Here is a 20437-nt window from a genome sequence, read left to right on the forward strand (position 1 = left end):
CTGACTGGCTAACATAGTAACAATAACGTCTTAGGGATTTAAAACTTATGAAGAAGTAAAACATAACATCAATAGCACAAAAGGCAGGAGTAGATATATGTAGTGAAATGGCTATAAAATTCCTGTATTGTTTTGAAAGTGGTAAAAGCACACATTTAAGGTACAATGTAATAATTTCGAAGATGTATATGTCGGGGCACTTGCCTGGCTCAGTTGGTACAGGATGTGACTCTTGATCTCAGGGTCATGAGTTCAAGCCCCACAGTGGGCATATAGCTCACTTTAAAAAAAAAGAAAAAAAGTTTTGGGGCACATGAGTGGCTCAGTTGGTTAAGTGTCTGACTCTTGGTTTTAGTTCAGGTCATGATCTCATGGTTCATAAATTTGAGCCTCACATCTCCCTCTGCCCTGACAATGTGGAACCTGCCTGGGCTTCTCTCTCTGCCCTCTCTCTCTGCCCCTCCCCAACTTGCACTGTCTCTCTCTCAAAATAAACTTTTAAAAATTTTTTTTAAATTTAAAAACATAAGGGGCGCCTGGGTGGCGCAGTCGGTTAAGCATCTGACTTCAGCCAGGTCACGATTCCACGGTCCGTGAGTTCGAGCCCTGCGTCGGGCTCTGGGCTGATGGCTCAGAGCCTGGAGCCTGTTTCAGATTCTGTGTCTCCCTCTCTCTCTGCTCCTCCCCCGTTCATGCTCTGTCTCTCTCTGTCCCAAAAATAAATAATAAAACGTTGAAAAAAAAAATAAATATAAATTTAAAAACATAAAAACACATCAAATCTTGGACTACTTTTAAAAATAAAAAGATGCATATTGTTAATCTATAGAGTAACATGTGCAAGAAAAAAGAATATAAAACTAAAGAACTAATAATGAAGAAAAATAAAAGTACTTGGTTAATCAAAAGAAGGAAAGAAGAAACAAAAAAAAAACAGAGGAAAACAGAAAATTCAACTTACGTTATGTTAAATATAAACTCAACTTATGTATAACGTTAAATATAGTAATACATTAAACATAAACTCAAATTACATTAAATATAAACAAAATATATGAGCTAATTAAAAAGCAAAAATGTTCGGATTAAGTTTTTTTAAAAAAGACTAGGCTACACATAGGAGAAACATTTAAAAACATTTTTTAATACATTTATTTTTGAGAGACAGAGAACAAGTCAGGGAGGGGTAGAGAGAGAATGAGACACAGAATCTGAATGAAGCAGGCTCCAGGCTCCGAGCCGTCAGCACAGAGCCCAACGCAGGGCTCGAACCCACAAACCGTGAGATCTTGACCTGAGCCGAGATCAAGAGTCAGATACCCTTAACCAACTGAGCCACCCAGGCACCCTTAGGAGAAACATTTTAAAAATAAAAGCACAAAAAAGGTTGAAAGCAAAAGAATATAAATACTATATACCATATATACACGAATATCACAAAGAAAACTTTAAGGCAAGAATATAAAAAGGAACATTTCATACTAATTGAGTTAATTCAACAGGAAGACAAAACAATTCTAAATTGGTATGCATCTGATAATAGAGCTTAAATATATAAAATAAAAGTTGACAGGGAAAAAAAGGATAAAGCCACAGTCATATTTGGAGATTTTGACAAATGTCATTCAGTAACTAATACAACAGTAGACAAAGAAATCAGTAAGGACATAAGAGATCTGAACAATATAAATAATAAACTTGAACTTACAGACATATGTAGAACACAATACTTGATCTAAATGACAAGTGTCTAAATGACACCCACAAAATACATTATTTTTATGGGCACATAAAACAGACCATATGCTCACTAAGGCTCAACAATTTTCAAAGGTCAGGAATCATACGGAATATACTCTTTGACCACAGTGGAATTAGCTAGAAATAAAGAAGTTTAGCTGGAAAGATCCTCAAATATTTGGAAAGTAAGCAATGTATCTCTAAATAATCCATAAATCAAAGAAAAAATCATAAAGGAAATTAGAAATATTTTAAGATGAATGAAAGCAAAAATATGACACATCATAGCTTGCAGAACGCAGCGAAAGCAATGCTTCAAGGGAAAGTTACAACTGTGCGTGTATATATTAGAAAACAATTGAAAATCTTATAAGAGGCTAGAAAAGAACAAATCAAATAAGGTAAATTTCAGGAAGGAAATAATGAACAGAAACCAATGAAACAGAAAACATAAATAGAATTTAAAAAAAAGAAAGCCAAAAGGTGGTTCTTTGAAAAGATTAATAAAATTGATAAACCTCAAGCCAAATTTACCAACAAAAAAATCAGACTTATCAACAAAAAGTTTCCAACCAGAAATAAAGAGGACAGGGGTGCCTGGGTGGCTCAGTCAGTTAAGCACCCAACTTCAGCTCAGGTCCTTATCTCATGGTTCATGAGTTCTAGCCCCTCGTTGGTCTCTGTTCTAACAGTGCAGAGCCTGCTTGGGATTCCCTCTCTCTCCTTCTCCCTCTGCCCTTCCCCAACTCACTTACTCACTCTCTCTCTCTTTCTCTCTCTCTCTCAAAATAAATAAATAAACCTAAAAAAATCTTAAAATTGAGGCACTTGGCTAGCTCAGTTTGGTGGAGTGTGCAACTCTTAATCTGGGTGTCATGGAGTTCAATCCCTGTTGGGTATGGAGATTAAAAACTAAAACAAAAAAAAAAAAAAAAAAATCCCCAAATAAGCCTTTTAGAAACAACTTTACATCAAAATATTTGACAATTTAGAGAAAACGTACAAATTCCTTGAAAAACACAACTGACCAAAACTGACAGAAACAGGAAATCTGAATAGTCCTAAAATTATTAAAGAATTTACTCCATAATTTAAAATCCTTTTCACAAAGAGAACTCCAAGCCTAGGTAACTTCTTGGTGAAGTCTTACAAAATTTTGAGAAATAAATAATAGCCTTACATAAACTCTTCCAGAGAGTGGACAATGATGGGAAACTTCCCAATTCATTTTATTTTTTTTTTTAATGTATGTTTATTTTTGAGAGAGACAAAGTCAGAATGCGAGTGGGTTAGAGGCAGAGAGAGAGAGGGAGACACAAAATCCGAAGCAGGCTCCAGGCTCTGAGCTGTCAGCACAGAGCCCGACACGGGGCTCGAACTCACGAGCTATGAGATCATGACCTGAGGTGAAGTCGGATGCTCAACCAACTGAGCCACCCAGGCACCCCCCAATTTATTTTATAAGGCCAGTTACCAAACACCAACACATGAAAAAGACATTATAAGAAAATTAAAGCCAGTACCTCTCATAAATAAAGACACAAAACCTTGAACCATGTATCAGGAAATGGGTCCGGCAGCTCATGGAAAGTCTGATATGTCATGACCAAATAGGTTCATCCCAGAAACGCCAGTTTGCTCTAACACTCAAAACCCAATCACATTTGTCATTAGGTACATGCACCTAAACACAGAGTTTTAAAATATGCAGAGCAGGGGCACTTGGCTGGCCCCATCAGTGGAGCACACAACTCTTGATCTCAGGGTCATGAGTTTGAGCCCCACGTGGGGTATAAAGATTACTTAAGGGGCACCCGGGTGACTGAGTCTGTTAAGCATCTAACTCAGTTTCGGCTCAAGTCATGATCTCACAGTTTGTCAGTTAAAGCCCCACAATGGGCTGTGTGCTAACAGCTACAGAGCATGCTTGGGATTCTCTGTCTCCCTCTCTTTATCTTCCCCCACTCACTCTTTCTCTCAAAATAAGTAAATATTAAAAATAATAAAAACCTTTTAAAATGAATAAAAGTATATAGAGCTAAAACTGATAAAGCTAAAAGGAAATATAGACAAATCCACAACGATAATTGGAGATATCAACATTTCCTTCACAATAATTGACAAATAGACCTTTCCCCAAGAGAAAAGTAGGAAGAGAAGAACTGAACAACGTTATCAATCAACTTGACCTAACTGACATTTATAGAACAGTGCACCTCGAAACAACAGAATACATATTCTTTTCAAATACATATGGAAGAGCTACCACAAAGATTATATTCTCAGGGTGCCTGGGTGGCTCAGTCAGTTAAGCATCCGACTTCGGCTCAGGTCATGATCTCACAGTTCGTGAGTTCAAGCCCCGCGTTGGGCTGTGCTGACAGCTCAGAGCCTGAAGCCTGCTTGGGATTCTGTGTCTCCCTCTCTGTCTCTGCTCCTGCCCCACTCATGCTCTGTCTCTCTCTCTCTCTCTCTCAAAAATAAATAGAACACTAAAAAATTTTTAAAGGGGCGCCTGGGTGGCTCAGTCGGTTAAGTGGCCGACCTCGACTCAGGTCATGATCTCACAGTCTGTGAGTTCAAGCCCCGCGTTGGGCTCTGTGCTGACAGCTCAGAGCCTGGAGCCTGTTTCAGATTCTGTGTCTCCCTCTCTCTGACCCTCCCCTGTTCATGCTCTGTCTCTCTCTGTCTCAAAAATAAATAAACGTTAAAAAAAAAAAAAAATTTTTTTTTTTTTAATTTTTTTAAAAAAGAGAGAGAGAGTACATTCTGGGCCCTAAAATAAACCTCAATAAACAGAAAAAGAATGAAATGATACAAAATAGGACCTGAACTCAAGAGAATTAAATTAGAAATCAGTAACAGAAAGATAGCTGGAAATTCTCCAAATATTTAGAAATAAAACTACACACTTCTGAATAATCTGTGGGTCAAAGAAGACATCCCAAAGGAAATTAGAAAATATTGTCAACTGAAGTCCATGAAATATAACGTATCAAACAAAATTTGCGGGGCACAGCTAACACAAGTGTTTAACAGGAAAGTGACACATTAAGTACTATTAAAAAATAAGAAAAGTCTCAAATCAGTGATCTAAGCTTCCACTTTAAGAAAACCAGAAAAAGACCAAATTAAACCCAAAGCAAGGAGAAAGAAAACAGACAAAAATCAATGAAATAGAAAACAGAAAAATAGAGAAATTAATGAAATCAAAAGCTTGTCCTTTGAATTCAAAGATGAATACTGAAAACCGTCTAGCCAGAGTGGTTAAGAAAAAGACACAAATCACCAGTATCAAGAATAAAAGAACAGACACCGCTGCAGACCCTACAGATAATAGAAAGATAACAAAGGAATATTATGAAAACATTTATGCCAATAAATGTGACAAGGTAGACGAAACAGACAAGTACCTTGAAAGATACCAACTGTAGGGACACCTGGGTGGCTGTCAATTAAACATCCAACTTTGGCTCAGGTCATGATCTCACAGTTCATGGGTTCGAGCCCCATGGGCTCTGCATTAGCGGCACAGAGCCTACCAGGGGATTTTCTCTCTCTCTCTCTCTCAATCTCTCTCTCAATCTCTCTGCCCCTCACCAGCTCATGCGTATGTACTCTCTCTTTCAAAATAAAAAAATAAATATTAAAAAAAAGGAAGAAGTGATACCAATTCACACACGCTCTTCCAAAAACAAAAGCACAAAAAGGGAACACTTCCCAACTCAGCATGACCCCAATATCAAACCATACAAAGACAGTACAAGAAAACTATTGACCACAGATACAAAAATCTTTAAAATACTAGCAAATCAAATCCAGCAATGTATAAAAAGGGTAATATATCATGGCCAAAAGGTGTGGCTTACCCCAGAAATGCAAAATTGCTTTCAAATTTGAAAATCAATCAATATAATTCACTATATCAACAGATCAAAAGCAAAAACAAAACAAAAGACAATCTCAATAGAGGCAGAGAAAGCTTTTCACAAAATCTAACATCAATTCACCATAAAAACTCTCAGCAACTGGGAACAGTAGAGAACTTCCTCAATCCAATACACCACAGCCAAAAACCAGCTTCAGCTCCACGGTGAAAGACGGAACATACTTCCCTGAGACCAGGAACACAGGAAAGACGACCCCTCTCGCCACTTCCCCTCAGGGTTGTACACAGTAAAGGGGGACTGACAAATGGAAAGGAAGAGAAAGAGGGAGGGAGATATAAAGGGAAGAAGAGGAAGAAAGAGAAACGAAGGTCAAAAAAAACCCCTTCTTCTCAGATGACATAATTATCTCTGTAAGAAATTGTTAAAGAATCTATAAAGTAAGGGTGCCTGGGTGGCTCAGTCCATTAAGCGTCTGACTCAATTTCAGTTCAGGTCACGATCTCACTGCACTGTGAGCGCAGGGCCTGCTTGGGATTCTCTCTCTCCCTCTCTCTCAAAACAAATAAACTCTTCAAAAACAAAAAAGAATGGGGGCACCTGGGTGGCTCAGTTGGTTGAGCATCTGACTTCGGCTCAGGTCATTATCTCTCTGTTCGTGGGTTCGAGCCCCATGTCAGGCTCTGTGCTGACAGCTCAGAACCTAGAGCCTGCTTCCAATTCTACGTCTCCCCCTCTGTCTGTCCCTCCTCCGCTTGCACTCTTTCTCTCAAAAATAAATAAACATTAAAAAATAATAAAATAAAAACAAAAAAGAATCTATAAAGTATATACAGCTAATAAATGAATTTATAGCAAAGCCACAAGATATACTGATATACCCAAGCCTACTCTATCTGTATGTTGGCAACAAACTAGAAGTTGAAAAGAAAAACTGACATAAGCATAAAAAAAAAAAAAAGCATGTTTCATAAATCTAAAATGTAAGTGAAAAATGGGGCGCCTGGGTGGCGCAGTCGGTTAAGCGTCCGACTTCAGCCAGGTCACGATCTCGCGGTCCGGGAGTTCGAGCCCCGCGTCGGGCTCTGGGCTGATGGCTCAGAGCCTGGAGCCTGTTTCCGATTCTGTGTCTCCCTCTCTCTCTGCCCCTCCCCCGTTCATGCTCTGTCTCTCTCTGTCCCAAAAATAAATAAAATAAACGTTGAAAAAAAAAAATTTAAAAAAAAAAAAATGTAAGTGAAAAATGTATATGGTAAAAACTACAAAATACTGCTGAGAGAAATTTTTAAACGTCTAAATAAATATATGTATCTTGCTACGGATTAGTAGACTCAATACTGTTAAGATGACAACTTTCTTCCCAAATTGATCCACAGATTCATTTCCAATCAGTATTTCAGCAAGTATTTTTGAAGAAAATAACAATCCAATTCTCAAATTTACATGGAAATGCAAATGACCTAGAATAGTTTAATAACCTTGTTTTAAAAAGGCGGGGGGGGGGGGGGGGGCGGGCACCTGGGTGGTTCAGTCAGTTAAGCATACAACTTCCATTCAGGTCATAATCATGTGGTTCCTGAGTTCGAGCCCCACGTCGGGCTCTGTGCTGACAGCTCAGAGCCTGGAGCCTGCTTCAGATCCTGTGTCTCTCTCTCTTTCTGCCTCTCCCCGGCTTGTGCACACGCATTCTCTCTTTCTCTCTCTCAAAAATAACATTAAAAATAATAAAAAAAAATAAAAAGGACAAAGTGAAGATTCATACTACCCGACCTCGACACTCCCTGTGAAGTTATACTGATCGAGCCTGTGTGGTGTTGGTGAAAGGTCAGACACACAGATCAGTGGGACAGAACAGAGTCCAGAAAAGTCCACACTAATACGGCCAAGTGATTTTTTTACATAGGTGCAAAGGTAACTTATTTTTTCTTAATTTTTTAAATGTTTTTTTTTTATTTATTTTTGAGAGAGACAGACACAGAGTGTGAATGGGGGAGGGGCAGAGAAAAAGGGAGACACAGAATCCGAAGCAGGCTCCAGGCTCCAGGCTCCAAGCTGTCAGCACAGAGCCCAACGCAGGGCTCGAACTCACAAACTGCAAGATCATGACCTGAGCCAAAGTCGGACGACAAACCGACTGAGCCACCCAGGTGCCCTATGTGCAAAGGTAATTAAATGGAGAAAAAATATTTTCCAAAAATAGTGCTGAAATAAGTGAACATCCACATGCAAAAGAGTCTCAAACATACCTCACACATGATGATACAAAAATTAACTCAACATGGTTCATACACCTAAATGTAATATGTAAAACCATACAACTTGCAGAAAAGAAACTCTGTGACCTCAGTTTGGGCAGAGTTCCTTTTCTTTTTTAAATCATTTTTTTTTTTTTTAAGTCTGCTTTCCTCCCAGTGTGCAGCTCGACCTCACAACCCTCTGAGATCCAGAGTCTCGAGGTTCCCCAACTGAGCCAGCCGGGTGCCCCAGGATTAGGCAGTGTTCCTTGATATGACACCAAAACCATATTCCACAAAAATAAATCCTGGAGTATCTCCCTGTAGCTAACAGTAAAACAACGTGAGCAAGGTAACGACAGTACTGCATTGTAACTCAAATAATAAAATAAATATCTCAGTCCACACTCACATAAAAATTGAAAAAATAAATAAATAATGAAGAAGGGACAGGTCCTCTTTAAAGTTTATTTCTTTTCAGGGAAAGAGAGTGAGAGCATGTGTGAGCAAGGGAGAGGTGGGGGGAAGAGAGAGAATCCCAAGCAGGCTCCATGCTATCAGTGCAGAGCCCAATGCAGGGCCCAAACTCATGAACTCCTGAAACATGGGATTATGACCTGTCTGAGCCAAAATCAAGAGGCGGACACTTACTTAACTGACTGAGCCACCCAGGTGCCCCAGGACAGCTCTTCTTTATAGAAAATCCCAATTAATAGAAGTAGAAGGCATGAGAGAAATAAAAAATTGCCATTAGAAGAACACAGTAATGGAGCATCTAGGTGGCTCAGTCAGTTGGACATCCAACTTTGGCTCAGGTCACGATCTCATGGTTTGTGAGTTTGAGCCCCGCGATAGGCTCTCTGCTGTCAGCACAGAGCCTGCTTTGGATCCCTCCCTCTCTCTGCCCCTCCCCTGCTGGTTCTCTCTCTCTCTCTCTTTCAAAATAAATACATAAAATTAAAAAAAAAAAAAAAAAAGCCTGTTACAGGCAATCTACCAATGGATGCTAAAATTAGTGGACAAAGATTTGAAAATGAACAGGATAGATGCATAGTTTTAAAGTATTTCCTGCAAGATATGTACTAATTACAAAAGGAATGAAGGCAAACAACAGAACAATGAACTAACATTTCACCAAAAATGATCTACAGATGGCCATAAACACATGAAAATATGCTCTGTAGCATTATTCCTTGGGGAAATGCAATTGAAAACCAGGAGGAAATACACCTACTAGAACGGATAAAATTAAACGTCTGACAGCGGCTGGCTGGAGGCTATCAGCTGCAAATCTCACATACTGCAGGTGGGAGTGTAAGATGGTCCGGCCACCCTGGAACACAGTTCAGCAGTTTCTTACAAAGTTAAACATAAACCATAAGCCCCAGCAATGACACTCCTAGTTATTTACCCCAGAAAAATGAAAATTTATGTCTATCAAAGACCTACATGTGAATATTTATAGCAGTTTCAGGCAAAACCTGGAAACAATCCAAATGCCCATCAACTGGTGAACAGGTAAACAAACTGTGGTCCTTCGTTGGAACAGAATGAATACTACTCAGCGATGAAAGCACGAATGAATCTCAAAGGCATCAGACTAGGTGAAAGATACCAGATGCGCAAGGCTCCGTACTGTATGACACCACATGCGTGATAACACCGTAGAAAACGGGAACCTGCCAGAACAGAAGGGAGACTGGCAGGTGCCAAGGGCGGAGGATGAAGGCCTGCAGAGGGGAATGAGAGAACTTCTGCGGTCAGAGAGACATCCCATATGCTGATGGTGGTGGCTGTTACATAATTTTTTTAATTTTTAAAAAATGTTTATCTGTTTTGAAAGATAAAGCTCGAGCAGGAGAGAGGCAGAGAGAGAGACTCTCAAGCAGGCTCCACAGTCAGCACAGGGGCTTGATCACACAACCGTGAGATCATGACCTGAGCTGAAATCAAGAGTCAGACACTTAACCGACTGGGTCACCCAGGTGCCCCTAGAAGTCTTTATTCACTTGTGTGTATGTGTTATAATTCACAATAAAAAAATACAATATTTAGGGGCACCTGGGTGGCTCAGTCAGTTGAGCATCCAACTTCGGTTCAGGTCATGATCTCACAGCTTGTGGGTTCAAGCCCTGCGTCGGGCTCTGTTGCTGACCGCTCAGAGCCCGGAGCTGCTTAGCATTCTGTGTCTCCCTCTCTCTTTGCCCCTCCCCCGCTCACACTCGCGATCTCTCTCTCTCTCTCTCAAAAATAAATATTAAAAAAAAATTTTTTTTACATACAATATTTCAAACAAATGTAAAGAGGCCTAATCCTATGACCTAGCAATTACACCCAAGGAAAATCAGGTGCAGATGCTCACCCAGACACCTGCAACAGGAACATCCACGGCAGCACCAGTCAGAGTAGCCTGCAACTAGAAACCATCCTAATGCCCGGTAAGAGCTGATGGATTAAGAACTAGTAGAACACTCCAACAGGCTACTACACAGCAATGAAAACGAGCAATCCACAAGTACGTGCAGCAACGGGGGCCAATTTCATAACACGACAACACAAGTGGAAAAAGGCAGTCACAAAACACACATACATATGATTCCACGCATAAAGTACAAAACAGGTGAACCAGGAAGTCAGAATAATGGTCCCACAGGGGTGGGGTGTTGGTAGTAACTGAAAGGGAGGGTCCTGGGTGCAGGTAATATTCTGTTTTTGATCCAGTTCCTGCTTGCATGGGTGTTTGCAATCTCTGAAATTCAGTGAACTTGGATCTCTTAAGATACGTGCAGTTTTCTCCACATTGTGCTTCATACTATACTTCAATAGAGAGGATTTTTTTTTTAATTAAAAAAGAAAAAAAGAGAAACAAAGCCTACCCATCGGAATGAAGAGTCCGCCGTCCTCTGTCTCATCCTCAGCTTGCGGAGCCAGAGTCCCAAGTGGCTTCTCTTGGGGACAGGCACAGACATGTGACGGAGGGGACTTCCCAGGCAGGGCTCCCGGTTTGGCAGAGTGGGCGCCTAGAGGCAGTGAAGGCATCTCCCCTCCAGACTGAGGTTTTCCTGGAAGAATCACAAGGGTTGCTCCACACTGTGCCCATTTGCAATCATACCAGGTTGCAGAAATCAGCATTTTGTTATAAAGTCCTCTTCAGCTGGGTAATTTCATTAATGATGCACATACCACATAGGTATTCCTCTCTCTTAAAGACAGTATCCTAAGAAAAATACCGAAATCAAAGCTCAGATCCAATTTGCTCACCTAATGTCAGGGAGCTGAACCAGATAATTGCTAAGGTCTTTCTACTTCTAATATGCTTTGAGGTATGCATTTTTTTCCTATGGAGAAATCAGAACCATAATTGTGGGGTGGGGGGTGTTATACTTCTGATGACAAAGGGACATTTTATATGGACAATCATTAACACCACATTTAATCTCTATAAATGATATCCATTACAAAATGTCCTGAACTTTCTGACTCTGTAAATTTTACAGAGCAGTTGAGGAAAAACCACCATCAAATTATAAATACGTGGTTGATTCTATGGTTCACTAGACAACTTTCTCCTTTTCATCTCAACTCTTCATCAGTGCCATCGTTCCTTCTTCTGGGGAAGATGGGGTGTTCGAAAAGCAAAGCATTTCTTTTTTGATACAGCATTTGTATCAAAAGTAAACATTAGAACCAAGTTGTCACGACAAGAAGAATACATACAGGCTTGTGTACGGGCGGAAGATCTACAGACTATACACAAGGGACTGCTGAACTGCCTGCCTGCTTCTAAGACAAAGACCTGGGGTCCAGAGGACAGAGTGAAGGGGTGCCTAACTTTTCACTATGCACCCTCTGTATTTATGAAGTTCTTCCACGTCTGCATATCATAAAGTCAAAAATTTTTAGGGGCGCCTGGGTGGCTCAGTTGGTTAAGCGTCCAGCTTTGGCTCAGGTCATGATCTTGCAGTTTGTGGGTTCGAGCCCCGTGTCAGGCTCTGTACTGACAGCTCAGGGCCCGCTTTGGATCCTCTGTCCCTCTCTCTCTGCCCCTCCCCAGCTCGCTCTCTCTCAAAATTAAATAAACATTTTTAAGAAATCCATTAAGAAGGAAGATCTCATAAAATAAAAATTTTTTTTTCAAAAAAAGATCAGGTTGTTTATCACTGAGCTCTACCCAAAGTAGCCTCTATTCTCTAGACTACTACCTCATCAACATGGCCAGGTTCAACTGGCGTAAACAGGATTTGAAACCGGACCACCCTCCACACTCCAACAAAGAAAAGAAGTTTTAGTTTTAAATTAAGTATGAATCAATCATTGACTGCGTTTACTCTTCAATCTTCCGTCCTCCATTTCTGGAGCCCATGGTTACTCCATGACGTCAAAACGTCTGAGAGCTTTTGCTTTTAACGGGGACTGGACAAGAAGTGAAGCCCTGAGTCCGTCAAATCAAAAGTTCCTCTCAGTCAAATACCTTAGAAAAGAGAACTTCAATCAACAGCACAGCATAGTGCTCTCATTTTAAAAAAAAATTTTTTTAATGTTTATTTATTTTTGAGAGAGAGAAAGAGACAGAGCGTGTGCAGGGAGGGGCAGAGAGAGAGAGAGAAGGAGACACAGAATCCAAAGCAGGCTCCAGGTTGTCTCTGAGCTGTCAGCACAAGCCTGATGCAGGGTTCGAACTCGTGAACCAAGAGATTATGACCTGGGCCGAAGTCAGATGTTTAACCAACTGAGCCACCCAGATGCCCCAACATAGTGCTCTCATTTAATCAACAATCTTCATAATTTTTAGGTTAATGGTGTCAACATTTCAAAACTGAACCAACATAAAAGACGTTTTAAACAAACATACGAGAAGCTCACTTTGGTAGCTAGTTTCCATCGCTACTTTTACTACGGAAAACACATCTGGAACTACTCTAACACTGTCCCTACCGTTTATAGGCTGCACCAGTCTCTACATAGAGAAAATGTTCCTTTTTACTTTTCTTTTTTATTTTTTCAGTTGTATTTAAGTAACCTCTACACCCAACAAAGGACTCAAACTCGACCCCAAGATCAAGAGTCACACACTCTTCCAACTAAGGCAGCCAGACACCCCAAAAACGTTCCTTTCCTATTACCCAATCATGTTGCTTCTCAACTTAACTCTCCTCTCAGAGAACCCCCACAGGCCCCCCGCTTTTCCTTCCCTCTGTCCGTGTGCTGGAGGCTGAAAGCCCCTAGAAACGGAAGCTGAGAAGAGTGAGAGAGACACAGAAGGGAAAGCCTAACACAGAGCACATCTGTAACTTGCTTACTGCCAGCCTAAGAACCGCGAATGGATAACATGAAAGTAATTCGCTGAGAAATGCCCAGGTCAACTAATTACGAGCTGAAATCTGCCGAAGTTAATCATTTTTACAAAACAGAAAAAAAAGCACGAGGAGAAATTAGATCATATAAATCAATTTTATTTTTTTTTAATTTTTTTTTCAACGTTTATTTATTTTTGGGACAGAGAGAGACAGAGCATGAACGGGGGAGGGGCAGAGAGAGAGGGAGACACAGAATCGGAAACAGGCTCCAGGCTCTGAGCCATCAGCCCAGAGCCCGACGCGGGGCTCGAACTCACGGACCGCGAGATCGTGACCTGGCTGAAGTCGGACACTTAACCGACTACGCCACCCAGGCGCCCCAGATCATATAAATCAATTTTAAAAGAAAATTAAAATTCTGAAGACAAAAAAAGAGGCTGGGGGTGGGGGAAAATTCTGTTAGAACACACACCAGTGCAGACGGAGTTCAATCCCTAGCACCTGCAGCCTAGAAACGATTTAGCAGGTGCACGGAATGTAACAACTCGCTGATCGGGTAGCCCTGGGACATGTGTTCCTAAACCCTCAGGAGACGTCTGACATGTCCCACGGTACGAACCCTTATATTCTATGTTCTTTCCCATACACACCTAGGGTAGTTTGATTTATAAATTAGGCAGGGAGGTTACCAATAACTAATAATAAAAGAGAACAATTAAAACAATATACCGTAAAAAGTTATGTGAATGTGCTCTCCCCTCTCAAAATATCTTCCTGTCCTGTACTCACCTTTCTAGTGATGACGTGAGATGATGCAACGCCTATGTGAGGACAGGATGTGAGGTGAGTGACGCAGCCTTGTGACCCGGTGTTAGGCCACTACTGACCTTCTGACGACAGTACGTCAGGAGGATCATCTGCCTCCAGACCGAGGTTGATTGCGGATAACTGAAACTACGGATAAAGGAGAACTACTACACTTCAACCCAGGCTTTTTTGTCCTTTTGTTTTTTTATGTACTCATAATACTAAAATGTTACTTACAAGAGAACAAAACAACTAAAAGAACATACAATAAATTTTTAAGATTTCTTTTTTTTTTAATGTTTATTTTTTGAGAGAGAGAGCACGCAAGATCACGAGTAGGGGAAGGGCAGAGAGAGAGGAAACACAGGATCGGAAGCAGGCTCTGCACTGACAGCAGAGAGCCCAATGTGGAGCTTGAGCACAAGAACCATGAGATCATGACCTGTGCTAAAGCCAGACACTTCACTGACTGAGCCACCCAGGCACCTCTTTAAGATTTCATTTTTAAGTAATCTCTACACACAACGTAGGGCTTGAACTCACAACCCTGAGATCAGGAGTCACATGCTCTACCGACTGAGCCAGCCAGGCACCCCTGTACTAATTTTAGTAGTAATTACTGTGGGTAGTAAGGTTGTGGGTGATTTTTTTTTTCTACCTTAAATTTTTCAGTATTTTTAAAAATGCATATATATGAATTTTTAGTCTTCTTTTCTGTTTTGTATGTTACATTTCTTTTTTTATGTTTTTAAGTTTATTTATTTAGAAAGAGCTTGTGCACACGAGAGACAGAGAGAGAGAGAGAGAGAGAGAGAGAGAGCACGCACACAGGGGGAAGAAGCAGAGAGAGAGGAGAGACAGAATCCCAAGCAGGCACTGCACTGCCAGCACAGAGCCCAAAGCGGGGCTCTCACAAACCGTGAGGTCACTACCTGAGCCAAAATCAAGAGTCAGATGCTTAACCAACTGAGCCACCCAGGCACCCCTTGTATATTACATTTCTATTTAACAAAAATTAAACAAAAAGTTACTTACGGGGAGAAAAAGGATTCTGGACACTCTCATAAGGTCCATCTTTTCCAGGTATTGCTTGTATACACAGCTCATTACAGTGCAAGATGGTAGAATTCACTTCTAATTATCCAGCCTCGTGAGGGGGAGTGGCATTACAGCTGACCGCAAACAACGAACGTTTATCTCATTCACCCACACTTGGACCTCTGAAAACTAACCCCTGGAAACGTCTGTAGACCCCACTCCTCATCAGCAGGTGACTCTGAAGCCCTGGGGGATCGCCCACCCCGCCCTACTTGGCTCCCGGGCCCTTTCCAGATCCCCTGCCTTCACAAACACGCCCGGGCCTGAAGGAGACATTTCAGTGGCCCTGCTGTCCCCCAGGGCCATGTCCACCCTCCTGCTCTCCTCCTCCCTCACCACACCTCCTCGTCCCAGAAACTCCCCTGCACCCTCTCCAGTGTAGCCTTCCATCAGGCCCCATCCTCCTCTTTCCTTAGTCACGAACTTTCAAATGAAGTGCCTTGTTCTGGACACTCCTCCTTCCTGAGATTTCTCCTATCCCTTCCCCAGTTTTCCCTCTCTGCCATCTTCTTCCTCGGCCTTAGGTTGTCAACTTCCTCCACGTTCCTTTCCACAAAGAAACACAACTCACACTTTGAACCTTTCTACTCCGTCTCATCAAACTCCAATCTCAGAGTTGTATTTTATCCTGACGGCCCCAAATCACCTCAGGCAGCACACATGGAAGGACGAACTCCTCTCCAAGTGCCTCAGTGCCTGTGCCTGGAAGATGTACGACCCAGCACTGGGGCCAGAGAACTGAAACGATGCCAGTCTCTGAGCAAGACTAATTCTCCCTTCTGATGTCTCTAGGGTACGCCTTTTTTTCTGACCTCACTGCCAACATCCCAGACTGACCCTCTGTAAGGTCTCATGGGGAAGCCAGCAAGGCTCTGTGTCATCCGCACCCGCACTGCCCCTGGGAAGCCCTGCTACATGCCCGCACAAACAGCACCTCAGCGGGACGGCGGAACCTCTGGGGGACCGCGGAACTTCTGCGGGACCGCGGATCCTCCGGGGGACTGCAGAACCTCTGCGGGACTGCGGAACTTCTGGGGGACCGTGGAACCTCCGGGGGACCGCGGATCCTCTGGGGGACCACAGATCCTACGCAGGGCTGCAGAATGTGCTGCTCCACCTCCTCTCCTTCCCCGCTCTATGGAACCCCACCAACCCAGCCAGTCCCAATTTCAAAAATCCGAATGACCCGTACCACACACCCCAGCGCCTACATATTGCCTTCAACTGCTCCAAATGGATAATATGTTTATGTCTCGTCTTCCCAGCTACCCTAGAAAAAAGCTTCCTGAGGGGAGAACTATGCTTTCTGCTTCTCTTACTTGTGAACCAGCCATCACCTACAGGACGAGGTCCAATGCTTGAGCATGAAAAACAAAGCCCTTCACAGTCTATACACAATCCACCACCCGGAAGTCATCTCTCACTTCTTCCAAGCAACCCCCTCACCATCCTCTTCTGCCTCGGCGCCTACTACTCTTGGCCTAAGATACCCCCTGCCACCATCTGTCAAACTACAACTCCTCCCTCAAGGGTTACATCATCTCTTCAGAGCCCCGCCCAAAGTCCCAGGCAATAGTGTCTCCTTCAAGCGGCTGCCTCTCCTCCAAAAGCCCTGCTGCACAGACACAACCGAATCACAAAAGGCCACATAATTCACCCCTAGAAAGGAAAGAAAAGGATACAGAAGAGGATCTAGGGAAAGGGAGGGAGAAGGTCTCCACCCACTCATAAAGTTCACTACCGACCCCCACGAGCTCCACAGTCCCAATCCCACACTGGGTCAGTTTCCCCTTTCAGAAACACTGCTTTGTACAGGAATGCCACCTAGCACCGACCGAGGAAACGTGGCTTAAGACGTTTCATATCTTACCTCCTTCTTCCTTGACTTCTTCACTAGGCTCTCCTGAAAAAGGCTCCTTTGTAACAGGATGATCTCCTCTATCTTCGTGGGGAACTGGCCCAGGCCTGAGTGCAATCTTCTTCCCTCTCCTTGAGCCAGGGGCCTGGAGCTTTCCTTTGCCAGTGTGTACAATAAGAGGCTGAGAAGACTCCAAGGAAGGTAGGGCGATGCCCTGAGAGATGGCCGCGTCAACAGCTTCCAGAACTGGTGCGTTTGTGTCCTGGGTGAGCACCCTGGAGCTCAGAGGTGGATCCTCCTCGCCAAGCTGATTTCCTGCCTCCTGCACGGACTGCACTTGGAGGCCAGCCGCTCTGCCATGACTTGGACCCCCAGAGAGTGACGCTGACCCCAAGTCTTTCACCTGGTCAGACACTGGTTTAACAGCGGACTCCAAGTCTAGGTCCTCTTCCTCCTGGCTGCCCTGGTGCTGTGGGGACCCAGTCACCGTAGTCCTTCTCTTCTTACAGGGCAACATTGTACAAGTCCCACCTGGGTTCCATCCTGAAAGGAGAAAAGCAAGTTCTTATCACCTTCATATTAATTAATGATAAGAGCATTTCTTCAAGCACCTTTCCACTTATTCATGTTCAGTCAGGGACATAGTACTTTATATCAAATGCACATGTTCCCATTTTTTTCTTTTTTTTTTTTTTTTTACATCTATTTATTTTTGAGAGACAGAGTGAGACAAAGTGAGAGTGGGGAGGGGCAGAAAGAGAGGGAGACACAGGATCGGAAGCAGGCTCCAAACTCTGAGCTGTCAGCACAGAGTCCGATGTGGAGCTCCAGCCCACAGACCGTGAGATCATGACCTGAGCTGAAGTCAGACGCTCAACCAACTGAGCCACCCAGGTGCCCCCGCAACCTCCCATTAGATGGGAGAGGAGTGACCGTGGTCAGAGTGCAGGGTTCAAACCCTAACTCCACCACCGATTAGCATGTTATCTTGGCTGAGCAACTTAACCTCCCTAATCTTCAGTTTCCTCAACTGAAAAAGAGAGTAATTGTTCTTACCTCATAGGGTTGCTCTAAAAATCAAACAGTAAGTGATCAGTAAACGTCAGTGATCGTTACTATCAGGGAGGCAGAATAGCATGATGCTGAGAGCAAAGTGGGAGTCAAACTGTCTGCATTTGTTTCCCAAGTCAGCTTCTCTCCAACTTTCTGAAACTGCATAAATTACTTAACCCGAATCTCAGTTTCTTCAGCTATCAAATGAAATAAAAACAGCGTCTATCTCATCAAATAGTAATTTATCACATCGATAATGTTTGCTCTTGCCGTTTTCATAAACAGGGAGTCCCATCAACAGAAAGAACCCAAAAGCAAAGTGTGGTTGTTAAAAAGGTTAAGCTAGATTAATAGAAATTCTGTTTTGAAAACAAGAGATTCCTATCATTCTCTATGCTATGTTACTTCTCAACTCTTGGCCTCAATTCCAGTTTTCACATCCTAAGGGCAACAATTGGAGGGTATCTTCTTTTACATTCTTATAGCACCTGTTTGTAAACCTCTTTTACAGTATTTATCACTTTTGTTATTCTCTTGTCTGTCTCCTTCCCATCTCTCCTTCCCTCAAAACCACGTGCTCTTTGAGGAAAAGGATTCTTTCAACTAGTACCCCTAGTACTTGGCAGGATGTGCCTACTGGATACTCAGTGAATGCTCCCTGAAGAAATGAAATAATGAATGAAAGCGCATGGACTTCTGAACTTCCTATCCCTAGCTTATCCTATGCATTTGGACCACGAGTTAAGCATCGTATGGAAAATGACTACATCATTCTACCCAGAAAAACTTTACTCTCATGAAAATAGGTCCAAGAATAAAATAAGTTGCCTGGTGTTATGCTGACAATGCTCAGGCAAAGTCTGAATGCCCATCTATCAGAGCACTACATGAAAGCCTGGACTAGAGGAGTAAGAAAGTTCTCTTTCAGTCTCAACTGTGATGTTATTTTAAACCTCCCTAATTCAGGAACGCCCGGTTGGCCCAGTAAGTGGAGCGCAGGACTCTTGATCTCAAGGTCATGAGTTCCAGTCCCACGCTGGGGACATTACTTAATATAAGTGAAATAAAAACTTTTTAAAAGCAAATAAAATAAGCCTCCCTAATTCAGGCACCAGGAAATCCCCACCCCAAAATCAGCTGATGTCCTTTTCTTAGTTATTAAAGACTTTGTCGACCCCCGTGAGGGAGGGCGGTGAGGAGGTAAGAGATGGAGTGGGAGCAGCTAGAAGAGTCCTACATTTCAGAGATGAATGACAGCTTCAAAAAAGAAAAAGGACAGAAAGAAGGCAGCTACTAGTCAAAGTCAGCAGCGCGCAGAGATGGGCTCCAGACACTTCGAACGCAGCAACCCTAAAAAGGCCCCCGCTTTGGGAACTCGAGTCACCCCTAACAGGGTGAATGAACGCGACTCCGGGGCAGCGCCAGCGCGGGCCGGTCCGGGGAACAGATTTCACCAGGGGGTCCTGAGCGCGCTTCCCACCGCGGCGCCGAGAGCCGGCCGCGGTCCCCACGCCCCGCCAGACAGCTTCACGCTCCACCTCCTGTCACGCACCCCACGCCAGCCCTCTGGCCCGACCCCTCGGCCCGGACGTCCAGCTCCCACCCGCCTCTTCCCGCCCCACCGCACGCGCCCCGCCGCCCTCACCAGCCGACCAGATCCCGCGGAAACCCAACTCCGCTCCCGCCGGAAGTCAGCCAACGGCAGCGACTGACGTGCGCGCCCCCGAGCCGCGGTGCGCGGCGCCAGCCAAGGAGCATGCGCTGACCTCCAGGCGCCATGCTAGGTGCGGGCGGACTGAAGCCGGCACGTCGGTTGTTGGCGAAAGGATTTAAAGCAATGTCTCGCTTTGAGCTGTCCCACTCAAAACAAAGCTGGGGGTTGCAATTCAGTGGCTTAGGTTGACATCTCTCTAATCCTTCTCGCCGCGAGATACCAGGAATCGGGACCGAGAAATGGCGAACTCATAAAATCACAGAAAGAGGACTCCTGGCTTACAAATAGTGCGGTTTTCTGAATAAAGTGAATGCAATCTTGAACTCAACCCGTAGTGATTATTGATGCTGTATCATACTCTTCATTTCACAAAATGTTTTCATTTACGTTATCATAGGTGATTTGATCTTCACAAGAAACCCGATGGGACAATGTATATTATACCTTCCAATTTACACGGAACAGAAATTTCTGTCTCAGATGGAAAGGTGGTTTCACAAAGACACACAGCTATCAAGGGGAATCGGGCATCCTCTAGCTTCTACTGCCATGATCCAGTGCCCGGGAAGGTGCCTGGGGCAGAGAGTCGATGTTTATTAATTCAATACATGGGTTTTGAATGATTCCTAGAACCATGTTCTTCACACTTTTCTAGAAGGACAATGTCGGAGTTGAAAAAACACTGTCTCAATTTACAGGTGAAGCATCAACAAATATTTATGCACTTAAATAATTTGATCCTGATCCTG

General features: G+C 43.2%; 1 protein-coding gene and 1 long non-coding RNA gene across 12 annotated transcripts in view; both read right to left on the minus strand.

Moving 5' to 3' along the window:
* GON4L (gon-4 like) overlaps positions 1 to 20437 on the minus strand; it is a 75222-nt gene that overhangs the window by 52856 nt on the left and 1929 nt on the right. For 6 of the 11 annotated variants that reach the window (XM_086693367.1, XM_086693366.1, XM_086693365.1 and 3 more), the window contains exons 1-3: positions 19620 to 19766; positions 16934 to 17464; positions 10738 to 10923 (exon numbers count right to left, since the gene is read on the minus strand). In XM_086693367.1, coding sequence (XP_086549493.1) covers positions 10738 to 10923; positions 16934 to 17438 — 691 coding nt within the window. In that variant the 5' untranslated portion in view covers positions 17439 to 17464; positions 19620 to 19766. Of the gene's footprint in view, positions 1 to 10737; positions 10924 to 16933; positions 17465 to 19619; positions 19767 to 20437 lie in introns of those variants that run through there. The other 5 variants (XM_086693363.1, XM_086693371.1, XM_086693372.1 and 2 more) reach the window with 2 other exon arrangements.
* On the minus strand, positions 14279 to 16923 carry LOC147572195 (uncharacterized). The gene is made up of 2 exons (XR_015245830.1): positions 16112 to 16923; positions 14279 to 16073 (listed from the first exon to the last, which is right to left on the minus strand). It is a non-coding gene; the product is annotated as an uncharacterized LOC147572195 (long non-coding RNA).

Source organism: Puma concolor, chromosome E4 (assembly GCF_028749965.1).
Source record: "Puma concolor isolate L17-30 chromosome E4, mPumCon1.1.hap2, whole genome shotgun sequence".
Classification (NCBI taxonomy): domain Eukaryota; kingdom Metazoa; phylum Chordata; class Mammalia; order Carnivora; family Felidae; genus Puma; species Puma concolor.